This window comes from Lipotes vexillifer, unplaced genomic scaffold, assembly GCF_000442215.2.
Source record: "Lipotes vexillifer unplaced genomic scaffold, Lipotes_vexillifer_v1.1 scaffold706, whole genome shotgun sequence".
Classification (NCBI taxonomy): domain Eukaryota; kingdom Metazoa; phylum Chordata; class Mammalia; order Artiodactyla; family Lipotidae; genus Lipotes; species Lipotes vexillifer.
Window position 1 is genome coordinate 187,909 of NW_006787749.1, and position 25,084 is coordinate 212,992.

Genomic DNA, 25,084 nt, shown 5'->3' on the forward strand with positions numbered 1-25,084 from the left:
GCACACACACAGATAAACACAGTCACAAATCCCCACAAATTTACAAAAGTAGACACTCATATATACAATGTACACCTATAAACCTATTGAGACAACCATAGAGAAACACCAGATACCCACCATACACTCAGCCTGAACACACCTATACACATGCACTCATTCTCACATCCACACAGCTACACACCTTGTGCATACATACACACATACATTCAGACAACAGATGCAGACCTAGAGCTGTGTTCACAGAAATCCAGGTGCTTGTGTGCTAACGTTCCACAATCATTGGCTTTAGAACTATGGTAAAGGCTGTGGGGATTTCAACTTGTGAATACTTTTGTCCCCAAATAATTTTTCTCAGGGTGTCTGTGAGGAGATGACCTATGAAGAAATCCAAAAACACTACCCTGAAGAATTTGCACTACGAGACCAAGATAAATATCGCTACCGCTATCCAAAGGGAGAGGTAAGGTTTGGAGGGGTGGCCAGACTCTTAGGTCTCCTCCCCAGTATCTCTATTCCAACTACCAGGATTCCATATTTTCCTAGACAGCTTTAAAAACAGGGTAAAGCAAATTTTGCAGCATCTTCCATCCCACAAGGCATGTGATTATCTGGCCCTTTGCTGTCTCATTCTTAGCTATAGGCAACAGATTCCTCTTTTTATAAAAGCTACACATTTGCCTGATTATTTTCCTGTCTTCTTTCAGGAGGACTCACTTTGTCCTAGACTTTGTATTTGATATCCTTACACTAAAGGTATTTGAAATAGTTCAATATACTCTAATTTCCTGACATTTTATTGCCAAGTTACCTAAAGCTCCAGCCTCTCTGGACTGTGGGTTGGAGTCCCAAGGGACAATGGCTAATGGTTTATCCAACTTCTTTGCCACCACATGAACCAGACTATCAGTTCTCTATTCCCATGTGAGGTGAATCCTCGTTGTTTTCAACCCAGTCTCCATTTAGCCAGTTCCACATGTTAGAATATTTATTAGTCATACTCCATTTTTGATACAGATTCCAGGGAACAATTATCAGAAAGCAGGATATCAGAGAAGAAACAATAGATATCCTGTGTTACGAAGCACTTTCACATGTGTATTTTCATCCTCAAAAATGACATTATGAAGTCAGTCCCACTTTGCCCTCATTTTCCTTTATATATTTTGAGGTTATGTTGTTAGAGGCATACAAATTTAAAGCAATTATATCTCCTTAGTGAACTGTATATTTTATTATTACATAGTGAGCAAGCCTCTTTCCCCCTAATAATGCTTTCTGCCTAAAAGTGTATTTTATATGATATTAATATAGCTATATAAGATTTCTTCTGGTCAGTATTTGCCTAGTTCATCTTTAGTCATTTACTTTCAACTTCTCTGTGTATTTTTGTTTTGTTTCTTATAGACAGCGTATAGTTGACTTTTATTGGTTTTAATAAAAATTGAAAATGTATGTCTTTTGAATTGTAAATTTGGTACACTTACTTTTATTATAATTACTGATTTATTTGAACTTCTTTCTATTCTCTTATTTTGAGCTCTCTAGGCTTAGTTTATCTTTTCTCTTTTCCTCCCTTCTTTAGAATTGATAGAGTTTTTACATCTATATTTGACTTATACAATCTCTTTCCTTTCTTTTAGAGTTACTCTTAACATTTTAATATGTGTGATTGACAAAATCTAAAACTCAATATCTCCACCCACCCCCTAAAACAATATAAAAATGTTACAACTCTGGTCACTCCCTCTCTTAACTTACTTGTTAATTGTTGTTTTGTATTTTACTTCAAACTTGTGTCTTATCCCCCAGATGACTTATTATTGTTATTAATACATTTATTATTGTAAGCACAACTTACTAAGTAGATGTTGATTGAATTAATGCTTACTGAAGCACTTCAATTTACAACAATCTATCAGAATATATCACTATGTGTTCCTATAATACCAACATATTATATATTTTAAGTTAAATCAATATTACCAGAGTAGAATTATTATAAATGCTAGACAAAATAGAGCTACTTCCAAACAATTAATAAACTTTGTACCCACATAGATGGATTTTTTTCTTTTTTAAAAATTTTGTTGGATTATAGTTGATTTACAATGTTGTGTTACTTTCAGGTGTACAGCAAAGTGATTCAGTTATACATATATATATATATTCATTCTTTTACAGATTCTTTTCTCATAAAGGTTATCACATAATTTTGAGTAGAGTTCCCTGTGTTATACAGTTGGCCCTTGTTGGTTATCTATCTTATATATAGTAGTGTGTGTCTGTTAATTCCAAGCTCCTGATTTATTCCCCCCCCCAAATTTCCCCTTTGGAAACCATAAGTTTGTTTTTGATATCTGTAAGTCTGTTTCTGTTTTGTAAATAAGTTAATTTGTATCATTTTTAAAAAATGAGATTCCACATATATGTGATATCGTATGATATTTGTCTTTCTCTGACTTACTTCACTTAATATGATAAGTGAAGTGAAGCATCCATTTTGCTGCAAGTGACATTATTTCATTCTTTTTTATGGCTGAGTAATGGTTCATTTTATATATATATATATATATATATATATATATATATATATATATATATACCACATCTTCTCTATCCATTCATCTGTTGATGGACATTTAGCTTGCTTCCATGTCTTGGCTATTCTAAATTGTGCTGCAGTGAACATTAGGTGCATATATCTTTTCAAATTATGGTTTTCTCTGGATATATGCCTACGAGTGGGATTGCTTGATCATATGATAGTTCTATTTTTAGTTTTTAAGGAACCTCCATACTGTTCTCCTAGATGGATTTTATATAGTGGAAAAGGGGTAAAATCATTTATCCAATTAAAATATAATTCTTATTCACTAAAAAATAGTATTGTATACAGTCAGTGTTTATTTAGATTTAACCACATATATCCAATTCCCTTAATCATTCCCTTGATCATTCTTTCTCCTTACAGCTGAAGTTTTCCTTCTGGGTTCAATGTCTATCTTCCTTTAGAAGTTTCTTTAGGAGGATCTGTTGGTAGTAGACTCACCTTTCTTTTTGCCTAAAAATGTCTTTAAGGAGGGGTGGCCCTTCATCCTAGATGGTATTTTGGCAAGGTATAAAACTCTAGGATGACAGTTTTCTCTCGGCACTTTGGAGATATTGTCCCCACTGTCTTCTGGCTTCTAACATGGTTAAGAAGTCTCCTGAAAGTCTAATTGTCATTTCTTTTCTCTCTGGCTGTATTTAGGGTCTTTGGGTCTCTATTGCTTTTAAGTTCTACTCTGATATGTCTAAATATTAATTTCTTTTCATTTATCTTGCTTGGGGTTAATTGGGCTTCCTGAATCTGAGGACTAGGATTCTTCATTGATTCTAGAAAATTCCCAGACATTATATCTTTAACTATTTCTCTCTCATATTTTCTCTATTATCTCCTTGAAATGCAATTAGATGGGTGTTAGTCCTGTCTCTATCCTTTATGTCTCCTAACTTCTTCTTATTTTCAATCTCTTTGCTACATTCTGAGTAATTTCTTCAGCTCTATCTTCCAGAACAGTATTTCTTGAATTGTATCTAATCTGCTGTTTACTCTATCCATTGAGTTTTCCATTTTAATGACTATATCTTTCATTTATAGAAATTCTACTTAGTTCTTTTTCAAATCTTGATCATATATTCAATATCATCTTATTTCTTCCTTACATTTTTGATTCAATCTTTTATTTCTTTCAAAATCTCAAGCATATTCATTTTATATTGTGGATCCTTTATCTTAAGTTGTTAGGGTTCTTGTTGTTTCTGCTTATTTTTACTCATGATAGCTTATTTTCCTTGCATGTTATGTGAGCTTCAGTTTGATGAAAATTTATCTATGGGAATCCCATGCAGTCTGAGTTGAGAGAATCCAGAGAGAATTTCCATTTGCTTCTTCCAGACACTCTTGGGAGCTAACGACTTGAAATCACTTTTTATTAAACTCTCAGCTTAGCATTTTCTAAAACACATAGGTAGTATAATTCTGAACCACAAATCCACCTGAGGATAGGCTTGTGGTTATACATTCTTACAGGAGGCTTTTCCTAATTTTTTCCACCAAGAGTCAGGCAGAGACAGGTATATTTTCTTACTGTTTCCCTTTGCCTGTGGATATATTTTTTAGTTTATAGTTTTGCTGAGGATGTAGTCCTTTGAAGGTCTCAGATTCTTGTGAGAGTCTCAGTCCCAAATCCCCATCTCGTACACACCTAAGGCCTTGTCTCGTGTTTCTATAAGGTTTTAAAAGCTCAGGGCTCTTGGATACTGTGATTGGCAAATGCCCTCATGGGAGTTGTGGCTTCTATATCCATTTATTACTCTTTTTTTCCAGTTTTTCTTCATTTTGAAACCATATATTCATAATGTTTCCTTCATTTTCTTGAAAGATCAGCAGTGCAGACATTTATTTTATCCAGATTTTCTAGGGAATTTTAGTGGAAATTTTATTATTGTTATTGTTATTTACTCCACTATATTGGTTGCCCCATTTGATAGATGAGAAACTAAGGCCCTAAGAAGGAAGTGAGTTGCCTAAGGTCATACTGCTGGACCAACAACGGAACTGGCACCACAGCCAAGTTTTCCTGATTCCTAGTGTAGAGTTCTTCTCTGGGCAAATGTGCCTCATCTCCTCTTCTCACCCAAGTGTTTCTCTCCCTTTCAGTCCTATGAGGATCTGGTCCAGCGTCTGGAGCCAGTTATAATGGAGCTAGAACGGCAGGAAAATGTATTGGTGATCTGCCATCAGGCTGTCATGCGGTGCCTCCTGGCCTACTTCCTGGACAAGAGCTCAGGTACCACTGTTCTCTCTGTTCCTGGCATGGGAGCTGCATGTGAGTTGAGACTCTGACACCAGAAATTGGTGGTTTATATCTTAATAGTTAAGAGCACAGGATCTAGAGCAAGGGTGCATGTGTTCAAGTTTTTGCTCTGTCACATAATACTTTTGACAAATTACTTTAACCTCTCTGTTCTCAGTTTCCTTATCTGTAAAATGGGGAGAATAATGATGAAGTTTAAATAAATGAACATATTTAACATAAAGAGCTTAGAACAGTTCATGACACAAAGTATGGGCCATATAAGTGTTAGCTGCTATTATTAATATCAGTGTTACTCTGAGATAACATTTTCAAAGCCAACCTTAACAGTCTGCCTCAACCTGAAAAAGCTGAGCCAGTATTTGTCTGAGGCATGCTATTCTCAGGTGGAATGGGACCTCTTGTGGTCTCTTGATTTTGATTATAGGTTTCTGTCTTTGCTATAGGGATGATTTCCCCAAGATATTGATGTTTTCATTTAAAATTTTTAAATGATAATTTCTTTTTATAAAAAACATCTAGATATTTTAATTTACAGAGTATCTACACTGACTACAAATACTGAAATGCAAACTAAGGCAGCTGGCCTGGCAAGAGACTGTTGTGTCACCTTCAGGTGGGAGAGTCCATTTCTGACATGGATGCTGAAGCATTGACATCTCCAGGATACTGGAGGGAGGGAGTGTGAGGACAATGCAAAGTCATATTTGAAGTGTACAATATCCTGCAGACTTGGATCTTTTCTGTGACGCTAACTTCCAAGCAAAGGACACTTGTAATATGGAGTCATCTAGAATTGGAACCCCTGGGACTTGAAAACTTGACATTGGACAAGTAATTTCCTCTGCTTGGTCCTCAATCTCTTCAATGGAAAAAAGATGACAGGGGTTGGGGTGGTGCTGCTAGATTTCTGATACTGTCCACATCTCTACTGCTCAGTACTATTTTTGAGACTGTGAGGCTGGCCTTGTAACCCCAACTGTGAAGAAGAGGAAATGGAAGCTCTGAGGGATGAAGGAATTGCCCAAGATCACAGGGCTCAGTGGGGCAGGGAGAGGTACCAATCTCAGTTGCATTCCAGAGGCCCCTCACTTCAGACACATGTGAGGTGCATGGGAAGCACATGCATCTCCCGTTTGCACACGGCTTTACCCACTTACTACCCACTTTCATGCACAGGCCATGCCAGCTTCTCACAGCTGTCCTAAGAGCTGGGCCAGGAAGGGCTGGGCACATGCTCTTGTCCCTATCACTCAGGTGAGGAAACTGAGACCCAGAGGGTTGGTGTGACTGAGAACTCAGACCCATAAGACCTCAGAGCTGGGTCCAATACTGTGCTGTGAGAGATAGGAACTTTGGGGACCAGAAAGAGGAAAGACAGGGCTGAGGTCACTTGTGCAGACAGTGGCAGAGCTAGGTCAGAGACCTCAGGCAAGTCGCTTCCCTTCTCTGAATCTATTTTGTCATGTGTGCAGTGAGGAACAGTAACTCCCGCAGAGTATCAGTGAGGATGGAATGAGATAGTGCACCAAAAGCACTGGGCCCAGCACCTGAAGATGATGGTGACAAAGGCAAAGAGGTGGAGCAGACTGGTTGCCCAGGAAATTGCCAAATATTATGTGTCAGGAGGCTGAGTGGTCAGTGGCAGGCCTTAAAAGCCTACAGTGAACCTCAGGGGCAGGGAGGCCATGAGGGGTGGAGTTCTGGCTCAATGAAGGGAGATGTGGAGCCGTATAGGTTGCCTGGGTGGTCAAGAGGGTGGGTGTCTGCAGAGAGGATTGAGGTGGGGGTGTCACCCCACAACACTGTGAGTCCCTCGAAGGCAGTGGCAGCAGACTGCAGTGGGAAGAGCACACATTTGGCCTCAAAGCATCCTGGGCTCGAGTCCCAGCACTGCCGCTTCCTGGCTGTGGGACGTAGGGCAAGTGCCTTCCCTCTCAGAGCCTCAGTGTCCTCATCCATGGAATGGGCCTGATCATCACCTCCCATCAGGTGAATGTCATGAAGGCCATACGAGTAATTGCATGCGAATATTCAGAACAAATTTATACACAATCCTCAGTAACTGGAAACAAGTGAATTGGTGAATGCTTGTCCATCAACAAGTGTCCCAGGAGTCAGAGGGCACAGGCCTGGGCTGGGGAGAAATCTGCGGGAGCTGCCAAGGTGCACGCACACCTCAGCCAAAGCCCTGGTGCATAGTAGGGCCTCAGAAAACACTTGCTGAGACCTGTTGTGGGCCTTTGTGGTGGGGGAGCCCGTGGAAGGGCTGAGGTTTGGGCCGGAAGGGAGATCTGCCTTGGTCTTATGTTTGCCCTGTGGGTGAGGAGGTCGGCCACCTCCGAGGTGACCATCCTCAGTGTCTGGGGGACCCAGGGTCTGTCCGCGATCTTCAGGGCTCTCCTTCCTCCCTGCTCCTGAGGCTGCCTCTCTGCTCTCTTCCTCCTTCCCCACACTGCTCTCAGCACTGTCTCTGAAGAGTGTGGGGGAGCAGGGCCCAGGTGAAGACAACCATGGGGAAGGGGGTGGAAAGGGAGAGTGCTGCAAGCCTGGAGCCCTGGGGAGGTGGTGCCTTCCCCAGCACCCTGTCTCTGAGGGCTGCTCTCTCCTCCTTTCTAGAAGAGCTGCCTTATCTCAGGTGCCCTCTGCACACAGTGCTCAAACTTACACCTGTGGCTTATGGTGAGTCCCCTACCTTCATCTGGGGAAAATCACATAGACACCGTGAGCATGCCTGCAGTACCTAGCATTTTCCCAGAAGAGTCCTGAGAGAGATTTCCTGGGTGGGTAGTTGGATGTCTTGGTAGAGGCAGGGCTGGTGATAGCAAGATGAGAATGGGGAAGGACTGAGGTGGCCTCTAAATCTGGGACCTGGCCCCAGCTTTCTCTGTCTCTACCAGAGCACCAATCATACAGCACAAAGCTGTAGAAGAGGGGGTCCCCAAAAGGGACCAGATGAATAAGTGTATGTTGGGGCCAGATTTGAAGAGAGGGTTCAAAGACCAGCCTGGGCAGTTGAGACTCTCTTTGGGGGCATTAGTCAGCTCTGGAATGTTCATGAGCAGAGAAGAGACAGACTCAAATCTATTCTGGGGTATGAACAGGGCAGATGGTGTACTGAAACCTGGATTAGGGTTCAATCCACAGGGATGGAGCTAAGGGGGCTTCCATAGGCATTGGGCCTCCTCTGCCCGTTCCAGGCCCCAATGATACCACCCTCCTCTTTCTTCAGGCTTCCTAGAACTCCCTTGTGACCTTCCACACCTCTGATGTTGCCATAACCGCATAGTTCTGGAAATAAATTTTACATGGGACTGGTCTCCCCAAGGCAGAGGCCCCAGGACTCTTCCACCACTTTAGCACCTAACACAGCTGGGAGGACCCACAGAGCTCCATTGTTATTATTAGGTTTCTGTCTCACAGACAAGAGCTGTGGAGGGGTGCAAAAATCATCTCTTGTCATCTCTCATTCCCATTGACAACTGGGCAAGGGAGGCTCAGAGAAGTCTGAGACTATTAGGGGAAGAGCTGGGAGGATGCCCCATTCCTGTATCTTAGACCTAGTATCTTCCCCTGACATCACACAAGTGGTCTAAATTCCTCTCCCTAAAGGGCAGTCACAGTCTGCACACAGCATGGAGCTGGGGGTGTGGGTGGTGACGGGTGGAGGAGGGAATGACACATCAGGGAAGACCTGTGCTTACCCTGGTGACTTATGGATGAACGGATTGTTCTTTTCTGAGGCTGCAAAGTGGAGTCCATCTACCTGAACGTGGAGGCTGTAAACACACATCGGGAGAAGCCTGAGGTAGGTGAGGGACTCTGTGTCCTAAGCTGGCACATGGTGAAAGCACCCTGCCCTGCAGAAAGGCAGCCCCAGTCCCACAGAGCTTGGGTGTTTCCACCAACAGGTAGAATAACCAGCACCCAGAAATGCAGGAACAGCAGCCCAGACCCGAGGCACCCTAGACACACACAGCTAGAGCAACCCTGCCTAAAAGGCCTCTGGCTGAGGTTCCCCCAGGCTTGCCTGAGAAGAGGGTCAGGATCCAGGCTTGGCTGAAATAGGGGAGCCTGGCAGTGAGGACAAGAGGCAGGGAGGGGTGGGGTCTCCACACTGCTGGCTGCTTCCTGCTAATACTGGGTTCTCTCCTCTCAGAATGTGAACGTCAGCCGGGAACCTGAGGAAGCCCTGGACACTGTCCCTGCCCACTACTGAGCCCTTTCTAAGACATAAAACTGCCTCTGTCCTTGCTATCTTTCACGTTTAGGAGCTACTATTGTTGCTCTTCTCTTACACTGAGAACACTCTGGAGTTGGTCTCACTGATTTTACATGGGACTGGTCTCCCCAAGGCAGAGGCCCCAGGACTCTTCCACCACTTTAGCACCTAACACAGCTGGGAGGACCCACAGAGCTCCATTGTTATTATTAGGTTTCTGTCTCACAGACAAGAGCTGTGGAGGGGTGCAAAAATCATCTCTTGTCATCTCTCATTCCCATTGACAACTGGGCAAGGGAGGCTCAGAGAAGTCTGAGACTATTAGGGGAAGAGCTGGGAGGATGCCCCATTCCTGTATCTTAGACCTAGTATCTTCCCCTGACATCACACAAGTGGTCTAAATTCCTCTCCCTAAAGGGCAGTCACAGTCTGCACACAGCATGGAGCTGGGGGTGTGGGTGGTGACGGGTGGAGGAGGGAATGACACATCAGGGAAGACCTGTGCTTACCCTGGTGACTTATGGATGAACGGATTGTTCTTTTCTGAGGCTGCAAAGTGGAGTCCATCTACCTGAACGTGGAGGCTGTAAACACACATCGGGAGAAGCCTGAGGTAGGTGAGGGACTCTGTGTCCTAAGCTGGCACATGGTGAAAGCACCCTGCCCTGCAGAAAGGCAGCCCCAGTCCCACAGAGCTTGGGTGTTTCCACCAACAGGTAGAATAACCAGCACCCAGAAATGCAGGAACAGCAGCCCAGACCCGAGGCACCCTAGACACACACAGCTAGAGCAACCCTGCCTAAAAGGCCTCTGGCTGAGGTTCCCCCAGGCTTGCCTGAGAAGAGGGTCAGGATCCAGGCTTGGCTGAAATAGGGGAGCCTGGCAGTGAGGACAAGAGGCAGGGAGGGGTGGGGTCTCCACACTGCTGGCTGCTTCCTGCTAATACTGGGTTCTCTCCTCTCAGAATGTGAACGTCAGCCGGGAACCTGAGGAAGCCCTGGACACTGTCCCTGCCCACTACTGAGCCCTTTCTAAGACATAAAACTGCCTCTGTCCTTGCTATCTTTCACGTTTAGGAGCTACTATTGTTGCTCTTCTCTTACACTGAGAACACTCTGGAGTTGGTCTCACTGAAAGAGACCTGCTTCCAGTGAAGAAACCCTCATCAGCTCCAAAACAGGTCTTGATTTCTAGCTACAACCAAAGAGCTGTCTAGGTCAGGATGAAACTTTTTCCTTCTTAATTCCTATTCCCTGATCAATAAAAACTTCTCTTACTGCCTACAAAAGGGGAAAAGAGGTCATTGTTAGACTTTTCGCACAAGATCCTCTTAAGATCCTGACCCTATGAAATGGCTCTGGTGCTGTCGGGGTATGGACTGGGTGAGAACTTCTTGGAAAGAAGGACTTTGGAGTAGTACCTCCAAATGTGAGGGTGGAGATAGGTTCATATGAATGCTTATGGCCTTGTTTCTTCGTGGGCAACATGGCTGGGAACATGACACCTTCATCCCCACATTCAAAGAAGAATCTGCACTCAGACCACAGTTCTCCTTCCTTCTCCAACTCTTGTTGCCATCCTGAGTTATTTCACTGTCCATATAAATGATTCAGACAATACCCTGGTCTCCTAGTGTCCTTCCCCCTCAACTTCAGTGAGCATCTTCCCTTCAGCCACTCACTGCTTGGTTGGCATCATCTAGACTTCTCTCCAGTCTGACTTCTTAAATACAAGCATCCCACTATCTGACCACTGGCTCCCCAGTCCTTAAAATTCTCTGTGTCATCCACAGGATCCCTAGCAGCATGCCTCCCACACAGCAGGCATGTATGTAGTATTTCTTGAATGAACAATATTTGTTCTTGTACTGCATCAAGAGTATAGTCCTTTGATTCCTCCATTTTCTCCCAATCCACCAGTCCTCTTCCTCCTCACTGTTCTTCCATGCCTGGCCAGCTTGCGTCCTACATTCTATCTCTTCAGCCAATCTCCATGCAGCTACTGTGGGCAGATAGCAGCAACCCAGTTGTGAAGAGGCAGACTCATACACCCCCTGACTTTGTTTGTCCTTCCATCACAACCACCAGCAAGACAAAAACCTTGTGTGATCCACATTGCTTTTTTTTATTGGGATCACTGCTTGAAGCAAATCTACATTTATCTCCTTCTAGAGCCACCCTTAAATCCTGTTCAAAGTCAGGGTCACCCTCTATTCTCTGGTATTCTATCCATCCCACCTCCCCAAGGATGGGTTGATTCAGTCAGTTCCTGACTATTCCATATCTATATCCTGTCCTTCTCTATTGGCTTTTGCCCCCACAGTCTATGCAACATGCTCAGATCTCTCTCCTATCCCAAAAAAAGTCCTCCCTTGTTCCCATGTCCACCTTTAGTTACGTCCCTCTATATCCCTCCCATTCTTACACAAATATCTCAAAATGAATCTATACTTACTCTCCAGAACCCTCTCCCTTTGCCTTCTGTTCCAGGCTTTCCCCTTCTAGATCTTGACTTAAGGTATTACCCCCTTGCCTGCTATGCTTTCCCCACATCTCTACCTCACTGAAGTCATACTTGCCTTTTAGCCTAAAGCTGGAGCCTACCTTCCCCAAAGGGCTATGCTGATCTCTAGCTCTTCTATGAACCCAAAATGTCACTCACAACAACTTAGGCACATTAAAAGACAGAACAAACTGCAATTCATTTTTCAAATTTAATGTAACTCATATCAAATATGACAAGACACAGAAAGCAAACAACAAAGCAGGATTGGCAAACAGATTTTTTCATAGTATGTCACCCTCAGCTGATTGGTAATATCTGCTTAGATTGCTGCGTGGACAAAGATTCCAAGGATGTACCTTGGCTCCATGGGAAGGACTGCTGCAATTCATTAGCGGTATCTGTAAACATGCGAAATAAATCTGAAAACAAAACACCAAACAGAAACACATTTAGCACCAAATATACTATTTTCTCATACTTCCTTCATTGTGCTCATCTCCCCACCCTGCCCTCCCCTCTTATAACATCTCCCAGCTCTTATACCCATCCCCATTGGCCTTGGCTGTGGAAATGTTGTAATTATCTGAAACCTCACTAGCCATAGGAGAAGGTACAGGCACCAAGGCTGGTGGCTCCACCACTAAAGCCAGCAGCATTGCTCGGTCCACTGCCATAGCCAGCACTACTGCTTGGTCCACCGTTGAAGTCAGCATTGGTGCTCAGTCCACTGCCAAAGCCAACAATGGAAGTGGGTCCACCAATAAAGCCAGTGCTGGTGCGGGGTTCACCAGTAAAGCCAGTGCTGGTGTTGGAACCACTGCCAAAGCCAATGATGGTGCTCAGTCTTCCATCGAAGCTGGTATTAGGCCCACCGCCAAAGCCATCACTGATGCTGAGGCCACTACTAAAGTCAGCACTGGTGCCAAGTGTGCTGCCAAAACCAGCATTGGTGCCCAGCCCACCACCAAAGATATCACTGGAGATCAGTCCACCACCAAAGCCAGAGTTGGTGCTCAGTCCACCACCAAATCCAGTGCTGGTGCTTAACCCATCTCAAAAGCTGAAACCAGCACTGGTGCTGAGTCCATCACCAAAACTGGCACTGGTAGGACTACTAAAGAAGGTGCTTGTACTAGGAGGGCCACCAAAGCGTAGGTTGGTGTTAGACACACTGCCAAAGCAGAATCTGGTGCTGGGGGCTCCACCAAAGCCAATGCTGGTACTGGGAGCACTGCCAAAGTCAGTAGTGGTGTTAGGTGCCCCACTGAAGTCAGTACCGGTGCTGAACACACTGCCAAAGCCAGAGTTGGTGCTGGGTGCACTGTTGAAGCCAATGCTAATGCTGACAGCACTGCTAAAACCAGCACTGGTGTTGAGTGCACCACCTAAGCCAAGACTGGTGTTGAGTGTACCACCAAAGCTGACACTAGTGCTGGGAGAATCACCAAAGCAGAAGCTGGTGCTTAGTGTACCACCAAAGTCAGTGCTATTGCTGAAAGAGCTACCAAAGGAGACACTGGTACTGAGTACACCATCAAAACCAGTGCTGGTGCTAGGAAAGCCACCAAAGCAGATGCTGGTACTGAGTATGCCACCAAATCTGGCACTGGAACTGGGAGAGCCACCAAAGTAGACACTAGTGCTGAGTGTGCCACCAAAGCCAGTGCTGGTGCTAAGTGCACCACTAAAGACTGAATTGGTGCCGAGTGTACTGCCAAAGCTGGTGCTCATACTGAGTGCATCACTGAAGCCAGCAGGGGTACTGAGTATGCCTCAAAAACCAGAGCTGGCTCCACCACTGAAACTTGTACTGGTGTTGAGTGGGCCACTGAAACTAGAGTTGACCCCACCACTGAAGTTGGTACTGGTGCAAGGTGTGCCACCAAAGCTAATGCTGGCTTCTCTGCTGAAACTAGAGCTGGTGCTGGCTGCACCACCAAAGCTAATGCTGGCTCCACCACTGAAAGTGGAGCAAGTGCTGGGTGTGCCACCAAAGCAAATGCTGGCTACGCTGCTGAAGCTGGCACTGGTGCTGCATGTGCCATCAAAGCTAATGCCAGCCCTGCCACCAAAGACATTACTGGGGCTGGGGACACCACTGTAGCTAATACTAGCACCATCGCTATAGCTAGCCCTGGTGCTAGCTCCTCTGCTGAAGTCAATGTTGGTGCTGGCATTTGCATTTTCTTGGGCTCCGGCCTCAATTTCAAGTGAAAATCTGCCCCAGGCTTGAGCATCATTACCTAACTCTTCCCTTGTTAGGCAGTCGATATCCATGTCATCCCAGTTCCAGGGCCCAGCCACAGCTTCCTCTCCAATCCCCATTTGGGCTCTTGCCTCAGCCCTGGCCTCAGCCTCAGCTACAGCCACAGCTGCAGCTTGGACTTCCATCTCCACTGCCTCCCAGTACTGCACGGCCCAGTCCTTGGGGTCTTTCTTCTGCACCTAAAATGAGAATTACAATCATTATAAGAAAAATAACATTTGTAATTATGTATTAAATACCTACCATGGGCTTTGTATAAAACTAATAGTAGCATTTAAAAAAAAGTCTTAGTTGTTGGGACTCTATCATGGGTCAGTCCTGAGATCCAATTTCAGTTCGATAACTTAGGTGCTGTGTGACCTTGGACAAGCTACTTAATCTCACTGAGCCTAAGTGTCTTCATCTGTAATATGGGAAACGATAAGAGAGTATGTTATGGATTGAATGTTTGTGTCCCCCCCAAATTCATATTTTGAAGTACCAACCTCGAATGTGACTATATTTGGAGGTAGGCCTTTATTGAAGTAAAGTTTAATGAGGTCATAATGGTGGGTCCTTGATCCAATAGGATTAGTGTCCTTATAAGAAGAGACTCTCTCTCTCCACCATGAACACAGCAAGAAGGTATTCATCTGCAAGCCAGGAGGAGAGGCTTCACTAGAAACTAACACTGCTGGACCTTGATCTAGGACTTCCAGCCTTCAGGACTATGATAAAATAAATTTCTGTTGTTTAAGCCACCCAGTCTATAGTATTTTGTTATGGCAGTTGAGGAGACTAATAAGAAGTATGAACAATGAATGAAACAATGTAAACTTTATGTCAAGCAGCATTCTGGGACATAAATGAAGTTCCATATGCTTATATATGAACTGCAGACTGCCCTATACCTGCGCATCCCTGTACACTGCCTACCCCAGCCAGAGACATCCTGTACCCTTAATATGCCAAGTCAGGGCAGCTCTCCTATTACCTTGCATGCAAACTTGAGAACTATCATCTTGCTAGTCTCATGGTAGGAGCGCAAGCCCCAGAAGAACTCATATTCAGGTGGCCTGCTGTTGGGGACCCTCTTGTATTCCAGGTACCTTGGAGAAAGGAAATGAAACTTGCTTCTAACCAAGCAAACCTGTTGTCTAACCACTTGGGACCAGGTGGCAACCTCCTCCGAAGAAAAACTAAACTCAGCTCCTGGAAAAGGATTTCCAAGGCCCTCCTTCCCTAGACTCACTCCAAAACACAGTTCATGGTCTTGACCTCCAATACTGAGCCATTTCCCATTGGCCTTTGCAAAGTAGTCACTTGGTGTGGAAGGGGACGCATGTATAGGGCATGGTATCACAGGGAGGCCAAAGTATCCTGCCACCTGTGAGGAGTAAACCCAAGTTTCTATCGGGTGTGTTGTAAACAGAGGAGCCATTCTTTGGGCATTCTGCTCTGAGCACACCCCACAGCAAGGGCCTTGTGTTTGGTCTGGCCCAGCCGTGGTATGGTCCACCATGGACTCAGTTCTAGGGAACAGGATACCCATACCTCTAAAGGTAGTGTAAGAAAAGGGCAATCGAGCACTTTCTGGACCAGATCGGCACACTCAAAACACTTCATGGCGTGACAAAGCCCCCAAACACCATTTGTTTCTGCTTCACAAACTCGTCTGTGATGAGCTTCCTCACTTCCCCAAAGAGCGAGTGCCTTACCCTAACAATGGGAAAAATAACCCATGAACCAAGATCAGAACTTCCCACATGGGGGCAGAGGCATTTCCCAACATGGAAAAGACCTCTCTAGTACATAAGGCCATCTCAATGAACTCAGGAAAGTAATGAACACATGGTCACTAGAAGCAGGCAGTTGAGGCCAGATGGTTCTTTATCAGGGATGCCCTGAAGGTCTATCTTATATATCAGCTTAGAACAGAAAAAGGACATAGGAGAAAGGGGAAGCAGAGAGTTCAGGACCATTTCCCCATCCACCCAGGTCGGAACCCTAGACCCTCTACCCATTCCAGCAACCCCGCCCACTACACCAGACTACCAGGCTGATGCAATCCTGGGACCATCCTCTCTTGCCAAAGGACAACATGGACAGCAACTGCTGAGAGAGCCCAATCATACCCAGGGTGCAGCCCCAACTTGGGCAGCAACTCCTAGATGACAGCTGCAAGGGGAGGCAAAAGGAAACAGGGATAGAAAATGAACATGTGGAATTCCGACCATGACCCCCCATTCAGCTGCCAGCCCAGCAACTCACCCTAATTGGCCTTGTTGCCATTCATAAAAATGACACTCAGAATCACCATGAGAAGACCTAGTTTGGGTTTGTCCTTGGCCCTAGGGAAATAATGGGACAGAGAGAAGGTTTACATCCAGCAGCCATCTGCAAAAAAATACACACCAGCCAGCCTACTAGGTTAGCTTCTCTCAGATTCTTTAGATATGAGAGAATTCTGCCCAGTCTATGCTTCAAGCTCTATGTGACCCTGGGCAAGGCACTTAAACTCTCTTATTCATAAAATGGGAAAATCACACTTTCCTCTCCCCAGGTTGCTGAGAGGATAAAATTGTACTTCTATTTGTCAACCCACTACAACCCGGACACCCAGCCAATATGAGTCCCTTCTTTCTCTTCCAGACCCCTCAGCTCCAAAAGAATTCTAGGCATGGCCCCACTGATTCTCCTGCCCTTCCACCCTCATGATTCATCCATACTAGGAAGCCCTCCCTTGGGAACCACTCTACCAAGGTCAGTAGGAAGAGACAAGCAACAACAGGGAAGCTTCTGGAGATACAGAAAACTTGACAGTAGGAATTACCTGCCCCAGGCTTCTACAACCTCCATTCAATCATAAACAGGCACCACTACTATGTGTAGGGCTCCAACTACATGTGAGATATGGAAAAGGGGTTTTTAGGCTCTGTATTTCCTGACTTCCTAGGGGATGTGGGAAGAGGACAGGGATGGAGTAGTACCATGGACAAAAGCAGAAGCCTCCCTCCCATCCCAGCCCTTTCCCAGCTTACATTCCCAGGATGCCTGCAGAGTATTCCTGAATGCTGATGAGAATATACAAGCTACTTTATCAATTTCCTTCAGATTGACTCAAAACATCTGCCAAGTAAAAGAATAGCCTGTGAGGTCACAAAATTCAGCCTAGGCAGTGAAATAATTCATGTAAAGCACTTAACTAACACAGCAAACAGGTAACAAATGTACTATTGTTATCGAAATAGTCTTTATGCTTAATGGGACTCTTGGGAGACAGATTGTGACGAAAGAAACGGAAGAACAGCTTCAGGGCTAACAGCACATTTTGGCTTCTGTAAGAAACTTGCTTGCTTGCTTGCTTGGGGCGGGAAGAACCGGGTTCCTGATTGGCTGATTCAAAATTAAACAGCTCCCTCCAGCCTTGGGGACTTCCCGCCCTGTGAAGGGTATAAAAGCCTCGCCCGACTGTTAGTCGGGGTCTCACTCACTTCTCTCCGCGTGGGACCCTGTCCGGACAGTTTGTGTAAGCTTCTATACTTGTACTTGTATAAATCCTTTGCTAATCTTTCTACTTGGTGTTGGTGATTCTCGGGTGTCCTTGGTTGGGACACGGGTCGCATTTACCGGGGAACTCGACTCCAGGTGTGTGGTTCCAGGACTGCAACATTCGGGGGCTCGTCCGGGATCGGACAGTGGAGGTTAAAGATCTGAAACAGGGTCCCTCCCTGTCTTTGGACTACTCGAAGTGGAGGTTAAAGACCTGAAACAGGGTCCCTCCCTGTCTTTGGAATACCCGAAGTGGAGGTTAAAGACCTGAAACAGGGTCCCTCCCTGTCTTTGGACTACTCGAAGTGGAGGTTAAAGACCTGAAACAGGGTCCCTCCCTGTCTTTGGAATACTCGAAGTGGAGGTTAAAGACCTGAAACAGGGTCCCTCCGGCGACATTTGAGGTGGGATGGCCATCTGAAGGTATGTTCTCTATTCCGGTTATAGCTGCGGTGGAAGATATTGTCTTTAAGGTACATGATGATCAGATTCTTTATATTGAGTGTTGGCGGGGTCTTGTGGAGACACCACCTGACTGGCTGAAGCCCTGGTCGCCCCCGCTGGGAGCTACCAACAGAAAGGAAAGAAAATCTAAAGATAACATATGTGCCGCCAAGATGGCGGACGGGGAAAAAACCTAATGTTAAAACCTCGAAGTCCCCTCCCCCTCCTCTTGTAGGGGAGGGAGAGGAAGAAGAAGAAACCCCTCCTTCCCGAGGCGTCTGCTCCTCCCCCTCCCTATGTCCCTCCCTCGGCGGATACCGGCCCCTAAGGCGACATCCTCCCAGGTCGGCCCAGGAGACCGCATACCCGGTCTAGAGATCACTTGACTGAACCGCAACCCACTGCTCTGCCTCTGCGGCAACAAGCACCTAGACCAGGGGAGGCACAGCCTTTTCTTACTTACGCCCCATTCTCCACGACTGATTTATATAATTGGAAATTACAAAATCCTCCATTTTCTGAGAAACCACAAGCGTTAATATTACTGTTAGAAACTATATTTGTAACTCATCAGCCGACCTGGGATGATTGTCAGCAATTGTTACAGGTTTTGTTTACCACGGAAGAAAGAAAAAAAATCATGTGGGGGGCCCGTAAACAGGTACTTGGTCCAGATGGACGCCCACTGATAACCCCAACCTAATTAAAACCATGCTCCCTAGTACCCGACCGGAATGGATTCCTAACACGGAGGAGGGACGAGGGGCTTTAGCCCGTTTTCGCCAGGCTCTGTTAACAGGACTTCGGGCAGCAGCACGAAGGCCAACTAATATGTCCAAGATTACAGAGGTGACCCAGGGAGCCACAGAGTCTCCAGCCGCCTTCCTGGAAAGGCTGATGGAGACTTATAGGCTATGGACCCCCATAAACCCTGAGGCACACACAAAAAAAACCAGGCAGGCGGGCAATTAACTTGGCCTTTGTGACACAGTCGGCCCCAGATATCCGAAGGAAATTACAAAAATTAGATGGTTTTAAAGGGAAGAACTTATAAACTGAAAAGAGACAGTTAAGGCAGGTATTAAAAGAAAAAGTATTCTCAGTCACTAGGCAATGTGTGACTTGTACACAAGTAAACCAAGGGGCCAACTCACAACACCAGGAACTGCATCGGTATTGAGGCAACGAGGCAAGCCGCTTTTGGGAAATGGACTTAAGCCTGATAGAAATTTTAAAAGAGGCCTTCTCCCCTAAGCTAAGTATTAAACAAAGGGGAAACCTTTGAGATACAAATATCCTATCTGGTCTTCTAAAAAACCCTTACCTCTGCCATCTTTTTAAATGCAAATTTAAAAAAAGAGGGTAAAGTAACTTAACACTTGACTTGTCAAGGATAAATAGAAATCCCAAGGGTCTTTTCTATAAGCACTAGTAAAAAGGATTTAGCCATCTAGATTGGTGACCATCTGCCAGAAGCCCAATTTAAATCCAACCCCTTGTAACTGATAGATTTTATGTTGTACCTGACTCAGGACTGAAATTTTGGAATGGGAACAATGAGACCTCTGTGTTTGTATTTTCATACGTATCTATATGTGTGTTGAAGATGTATGGTATTGCCAAAAATTAATTCATAGAAGAGCTCTACTTAATTGGCTTTTAAAAAAATCAAACACTTACATAAATACTCAGAAGTAAAAAATAATCTGGCCAGAATGAATTTCGGGTTCATGTCATCTGAAAAATATTCAGTACTAAACTGGTATCTGGTATTGAAGGTGGCTTAAACTTGTTGGTTTAATATAGACATGTCTTTAGAGTCATCAATGTTGAGTATAATATTTCTGTTGTACCTAGGTTTACTAAAGGTCAAATAAAACCTTATTCCATCTGTTATAAATCTGTCAACAAGAAAAGTAACTCAATGTAAAAAAAAAAAAACTTTTAAGGAAGGTAAGATGTATGTTTTCAGTAAAAGAAGGTGGGACGAATGAGAATAAAAAATACTGAAAACAGTAATACATGATCAGGATTTTCTAAGATTGGACTGAATTTAGTTGGGTAAATGGATTTTATTAGGAATGGGCTAAAACAAGACTGGATTTGGTTTCTTCCCCCAAAGTATTCTTAAAATGCTGCTTTTGACAACAGACTGTGTGAGTTTCTTTGCATTTAAGTGATCTGTATTTGCTTTTGAGATCTTTTGTAACTTTGGTTAAGAAATAAGTATTGTCTCACAGTGACCTATAATCTTATTTGACCAACTGTTTTAAAACTTTTTGACAAACTTCCCAAATATCAAATTTTAATTGTTTCTTTTGATTTCCAGTTAACTTTATGATACTTTAGAGGTCCCCTGAGGTATCTTAACGAAAAATATTTAAGATTACTTGGTATGTTAAACGTAATCATTCATAATTCTGGTTATTGTAACCAAGTTTCTTTATTGATTCCAAGGATTTGAACTGAATACAAAAGAAAAAGGTGGGGGTATTAGATAACGAGAAGGAAGGAAATATATGGATTACAGGGGGCCACTGGGACTCAATGCTGTTTTTGGATCACAGACAGGAAGGTCGACTTGGGCAAACAAACAGTCACCCACTCCTTCCTGGTCATGCCTGACTGTCCTTATGAAGGCAAGACAAAGATCACTGAATTTTTATTCCTGAGAACCTAGGCCTGATGTTGATATGACGCTTGCATGAGGGAACGCATCTGGGACCTACAAAATTACATGAACTGTTAAAAACTTGTTTTCGAATTCCATAACCAGTTTCCCGAAGTAACCTTATTACAATATGTGGATGATTTACTTGTGGCTGGAAAAACTGTGCGGGATTGTCTAACAGGAACAAAAGGCCTAATAAGGTTACTACAGGACTTAGGCTATAAACTCTCAATTAAAAAGGCTCAGATTTGTCAAGAACAAGTAAACTATTTAGGGTATATCCTAAAAGGAGGACAGAGATGGCTAGGAAAGCCACGCACTCAGGCCATCCTAACCTTACCAACCCCTACCACAAGAAAGGAATTGAGAGAATTCTTGGGAATGGCGGGCTATTGCCGGCTCTGGATACCGAGATTTGCAGAGCTGGCCAAGCCTCTATACGATGCCCTGAAGGGCGTTAACCAGAATGGCCCCGAAGCCACCAAGATTAACTGGACTGAGACACAAGGGAAGGCCCTCCAGGACATTAAAAGGGCTCTTACCTCACCTTCTGCTCTGGCACTCCCCAATCCTGATATGAACGAACCGGGGTGGCAAGGGGAGTACTAACTCAGAAACTTGGGCCCTGGCAAAGGCCGATAGCCTATCTCTCTAAACAACTGGACCCAGTAGCCTCCGGGTGGCCCTCATGCGTCAGACAAATTGCAGCCACTGCCCTGTTGGTAAAAGATGCTGACAAATTAACCATGGGACAACAATTAACCGTGTTTACTCTGCATGCTGTTAAGACCCTTCTAAACTCCCCTCCTGAACGATGGCTCTCAAACGCACGAATAGTACAAAAACTGAAAATAAAATTTCCGGAACCCACATTGCCGGTAAGTCCCTGCTACTCAGCCAAGGATTTGGACTGGATACAAAAGAAAAGGGGGGGGGCGGTATTAGATAACGAGAAGGAAGGAAAGATATGGATTACAGGGGGCCACTGGGACTCAACGCTGTTTTTGGACCACAGACAGGAAGGTCGACTTGGGCAAACAGACTTTAGCCCAAAACGAAACATACCTCCTGAATACGGAAGACCAGGAATCAAGGATTTGATTAGTTCCTAGGAAAAGGGGGGAATGTGACGAAAGAAACGGAAGAACAGCTTCAGGGCTAACAGCACATTTTGGTTTCTGTAAGAAACTTGCTTGCTTGCTTGGGGCGGGAAGAACAGGGCTCCTGATTGGCTGATTCAAAATTAAACAGCTCCCTCCAGCCTTGGGGACTTCCCGCCCTGTGAAGGGTATAAAAGCCTCGCCCGACTGTTAGTCGGGGTCTCACTCACTTCTCTCCGAGTGGGACCCTGTCCGGACAGTTTGTGTAAGCTTCTATACTTGTATAAATCCTTTGCTAATCTTTCTACTTGGTGTTGGTGATTCTCGGGTGTCCTTGGTTGGGACATGGGTCGCATTTACCGGGGAACTCGACTCCAGGCGTGTGGCTCCCGGACCACAACAAGATAATGGGGGATGGAAGGGAGAGGTGAGCATCTGAAATACACTACAGGACATGTCCAGCAGTAGACAGAAGCCAGGACTAAGCTGGGTGGCTTGGGTCCTAGCTGTACTTGCTGTGCGACCCGAGGCTACTCTACGTCCCTCCCTAGGCCATCGTCTGCTCATTTGCACAGTGATGGGGCTGGATTAGGGAGTCTCTGTGGTCCCCCCCAAAGGGACGTGTACACCTTTGTTCCATTCAAGACTTCCCCATTGTGTCCATCCCACCGAGGATGTCCCTTCACCTTCTCCAGAGCATAGCTTGCTCGTTCAATGATCTCCGGGAAATATTCATCATATTCTTGGATGACATCCTTCAGCATGTCTGCAGGAAGGGAGAGGTCGGAGCAGCTGGGCTGAGAAGGGGCCACAGAGCTGTAGCCCTTTTGCCAGCCCTATGGGGTTAATGTAGTCTGAGTCCTGATCTGTGTTAATGGGAGATGCCAGCCATGACAGAGTGTGAAAAGGGCAGGGGAGGATAGATGAGAGAATGAAGAGGCCATAAAACTAAATGGTTACCCCCAGGGCAGGGAGGAGAGGGGAGTAGAAAGGAGAGCTCAGGGAGGAGGGTTGGGATGACTCTACCTGAGCGCTTGATGGGTATCTTTGTCTGGTCCTTGACCAACAGGTATTTCACCAACTTATTTGCCTGGGAGAAGAGGAATACATGGGGAGATCTCAATATGTTTTCATAAAACTTGGAAGAATGACAGAGAAGAGGGCAGGTGAAGAAGAGAAGAGACTGAGCAGCATTGGATTCTTACCCTTTCTTGCAAAATGGCCACATCTCGGGATAGTGGAGGCCTCCAGCCCCATGGAATCCACCTATAATTACCACCACCTCTCTCATCCCCGTTCAGATGCTTGGACTGCATCATCAGAAAGCAGAAAGGTCCAAAATCACCAGGTGAAAGAGATGGCTCTGTCTCCTCACCCTGCCTGTTCCTGAAAGTCCCCTAAACCCTCCCTGTAGGGGTCCTGACCTTACCATTAGCCACACTGAGTTCTAGATTTGTCTTTCACTGTCTTCCGGGCAGGAGTTTCATTTCCCTGCCAAGACAGGAGCAACCCAAGGGCAGGGTCTGGTTCTTCCTCTTCTTTTGGCCACCACTGGCTCTACTAGCTGTACCCCTTCAACAAGTCACTTCACCTCTCTTGGCCTTGGTTTTCTTATCTGTAACACTGGGACCTAGCTGGTAAGAGTTACTTTAAAACATAAAAGCATAACCTGTGTGACTATACCCAACACAAAGCCTGGTGCATGCTAACTACTATGTATTGATAAATACAAGTTGAATTATATCCAGTTTGTAGCTAAGTGTATGGATGTCTTATTTCCCCACCAATCTTTGAACTGCGAAGCAGCAGGAACTATATCACATTCCTCTCAGCATCTCTCACAGCCTATGTGAATGCAGGGACTGGCTCAGTAAACTTAAAAGAACAAGTGAACAAACCAGGCAGATAGGAATGGAAAAGAAGTACAGAGTTAAGGATGGTGATGTTAGAGATCTCACCTTTCGGTTCCTCTTGCCCTGGGTCCTGGTTGTGGGCTCCAGACTCAACTGAGCCAGGTAGTCATCTGCCAGGGCCTGGACAGCAGCAACAACCTGAGTCTCAAGGGCACTTATATTGATCTGAGGGGTAGCCATCTTGGCCTGGGCCCCTTTGTCAATTTGAGTCTGGCTTTCAGTTGTCCGGGCTTTAGTGGCAACCTTCCGAGCCCTGTACCTTCTCTTGACCCGGAGGGTGGCTGCTAGGGCTTGTTTTGTGACCATTTGACTGGCAGGTGGGGCCTCAGAGATCTCACAGGCAGAATTTGGGCCCTTATAGGCAGCCTTCTTGACCTTGGATTTTTTGGGCCAGATAGCTGCTGCTGAGGCCTCAATCTGCCTGGTCTCAGTGGCATCTGGGGCCTCTAGGAGTTCAGGGTCAGTATTTGTGCCCTTAACAGTTGCTTTCTTGGCTTTGGAGGTTTTCTTAGTTCGGATGGAGGTAATTTGGCCTTGGGTGGTAGCTGTGTAGGTGGTGGATGGAGCCAGTGAGATCTCAGTGGCACTAGATATGGCCTTATTGTTAGCCTTCTTAGCCTTGGGAGCTTTCTTAGGCTTGATGGAGGCTAACAAGGCTTGAGAATTGGCTGACTCAGTGGCAATCGGAGCCTGGATAGTCTGTGGGATGACTGGCACATTTAGGGCCTGCAAGGGTAACTTGATTTGTGTAGTAACACTCTCACTGCCAGTTGGAAATTGGGAGCCTCGGGCTGCCTTAGCAGTAACTCTCTTTGTCTTGTTGGCTTTCTTAGGCTGAGCGGTGAATGAAGAAGCCTGACTATTGGCTACCCTCAGTGGTAGCTGAAGCCTGGTTGATCTGGGGGATGATTGGCAGGTTTAAAGCCGGAAAAGTTATTTTAGGCTTGGTGGTAATCACATTGGCAGATGGAACTGGAGGGGCAGTGCGTACTGTCTTAGTGATAGCCTTAATAGGGGCCTTCTTGGTCTTGCTTTTCTTAGGCCGGTTGGCAACTGGTGGGTCCATAGCCAGGAGGTCCTTGGTTGATGACAAGAGGGTATGCATCAGCAAGACACTATCTTCTTCTGTTGTCTCAGCCTGTACATCTGGAGGAAAGTGAAGCCCAGGCTCCCAGGGGGAGGCAGAGGGCCCTACACACTTAAGATTATAACGTGCTGAGCCATCTGGCCTCCCTACAACCCACCCTTTCTACAAAACCTCCCCCTCCTCTGAATGGTGACTGATTGAAGGGGAGGGTGAAGGAAGAGGAAGGGAGCAAGAAATAGGCAGGTTCTCTTCACCTCCTCCTCCACCATTCAGGGGAGGACTGAAACAGTTTAGGCAGGAAATTATGCAACTACAGAGTGGAAGGGGCTCAACAGCCTTAAATGAACTCAGAATAGGGCAGATGGCCTGCCAAGAATGCAGAGGGGCCTCACCTGGAACAGGGTCATCTTATAATCGGAGTCATTTCTCCTATCCATTTTTCTGGAAGGCCGAGAAGGGGTCTGAGTCAGGAAAGAATAAGAG

General features: G+C 45.4%; 2 protein-coding genes across 7 annotated transcripts in view; one reads left to right on the forward strand and one right to left on the reverse strand.

The window, feature by feature from the left end:
• PFKFB1 (6-phosphofructo-2-kinase/fructose-2,6-biphosphatase 1) overlaps positions 1-10,388 on the forward strand; it is a 79,607-nt gene extending 69,219 nt beyond the window's left edge. For 2 of the 6 annotated variants that reach the window (XM_007460775.1, XM_007460773.1), the window contains 5 exons: positions 359-463; positions 4,706-4,835; positions 7,482-7,544; positions 8,606-8,670; positions 10,049-10,388. In XM_007460775.1, the coding sequence (XP_007460837.1) occupies positions 359-463; positions 4,706-4,835; positions 7,482-7,544; positions 8,606-8,670; positions 10,049-10,108 (423 nt within the window). In that variant the 3' untranslated portion in view covers positions 10,109-10,388. Of the gene's footprint in view, positions 1-358; positions 464-4,705; positions 4,836-7,481; positions 7,545-8,605; positions 8,671-9,021; positions 9,095-10,048 lie in introns of those variants that run through there. The other 4 variants (XM_007460770.1, XM_007460774.1, XM_007460771.1 and 1 more) reach the window with 3 other exon arrangements.
• A 1,795-nt stretch (positions 10,389-12,183) lies between these two features.
• LOC103074238 (trophinin) lies at positions 12,184-25,050 on the reverse strand. Its single transcript, XM_007472024.1, is given in 14 exon segments — positions 12,184-14,034; positions 14,829-14,943; positions 15,482-15,553; positions 15,970-16,012; positions 16,106-16,185; positions 16,876-16,930; positions 16,933-16,963; positions 22,288-22,367; positions 22,628-22,691; positions 22,807-22,911; positions 23,560-24,384; positions 24,386-24,672; positions 24,675-24,705; positions 24,994-25,050. Coding segments are annotated over 14 exon segments (3,684 nt in total). The 5' UTR covers positions 25,039-25,050.
• Positions 25,051-25,084: the final 34 nt, after the last annotated feature.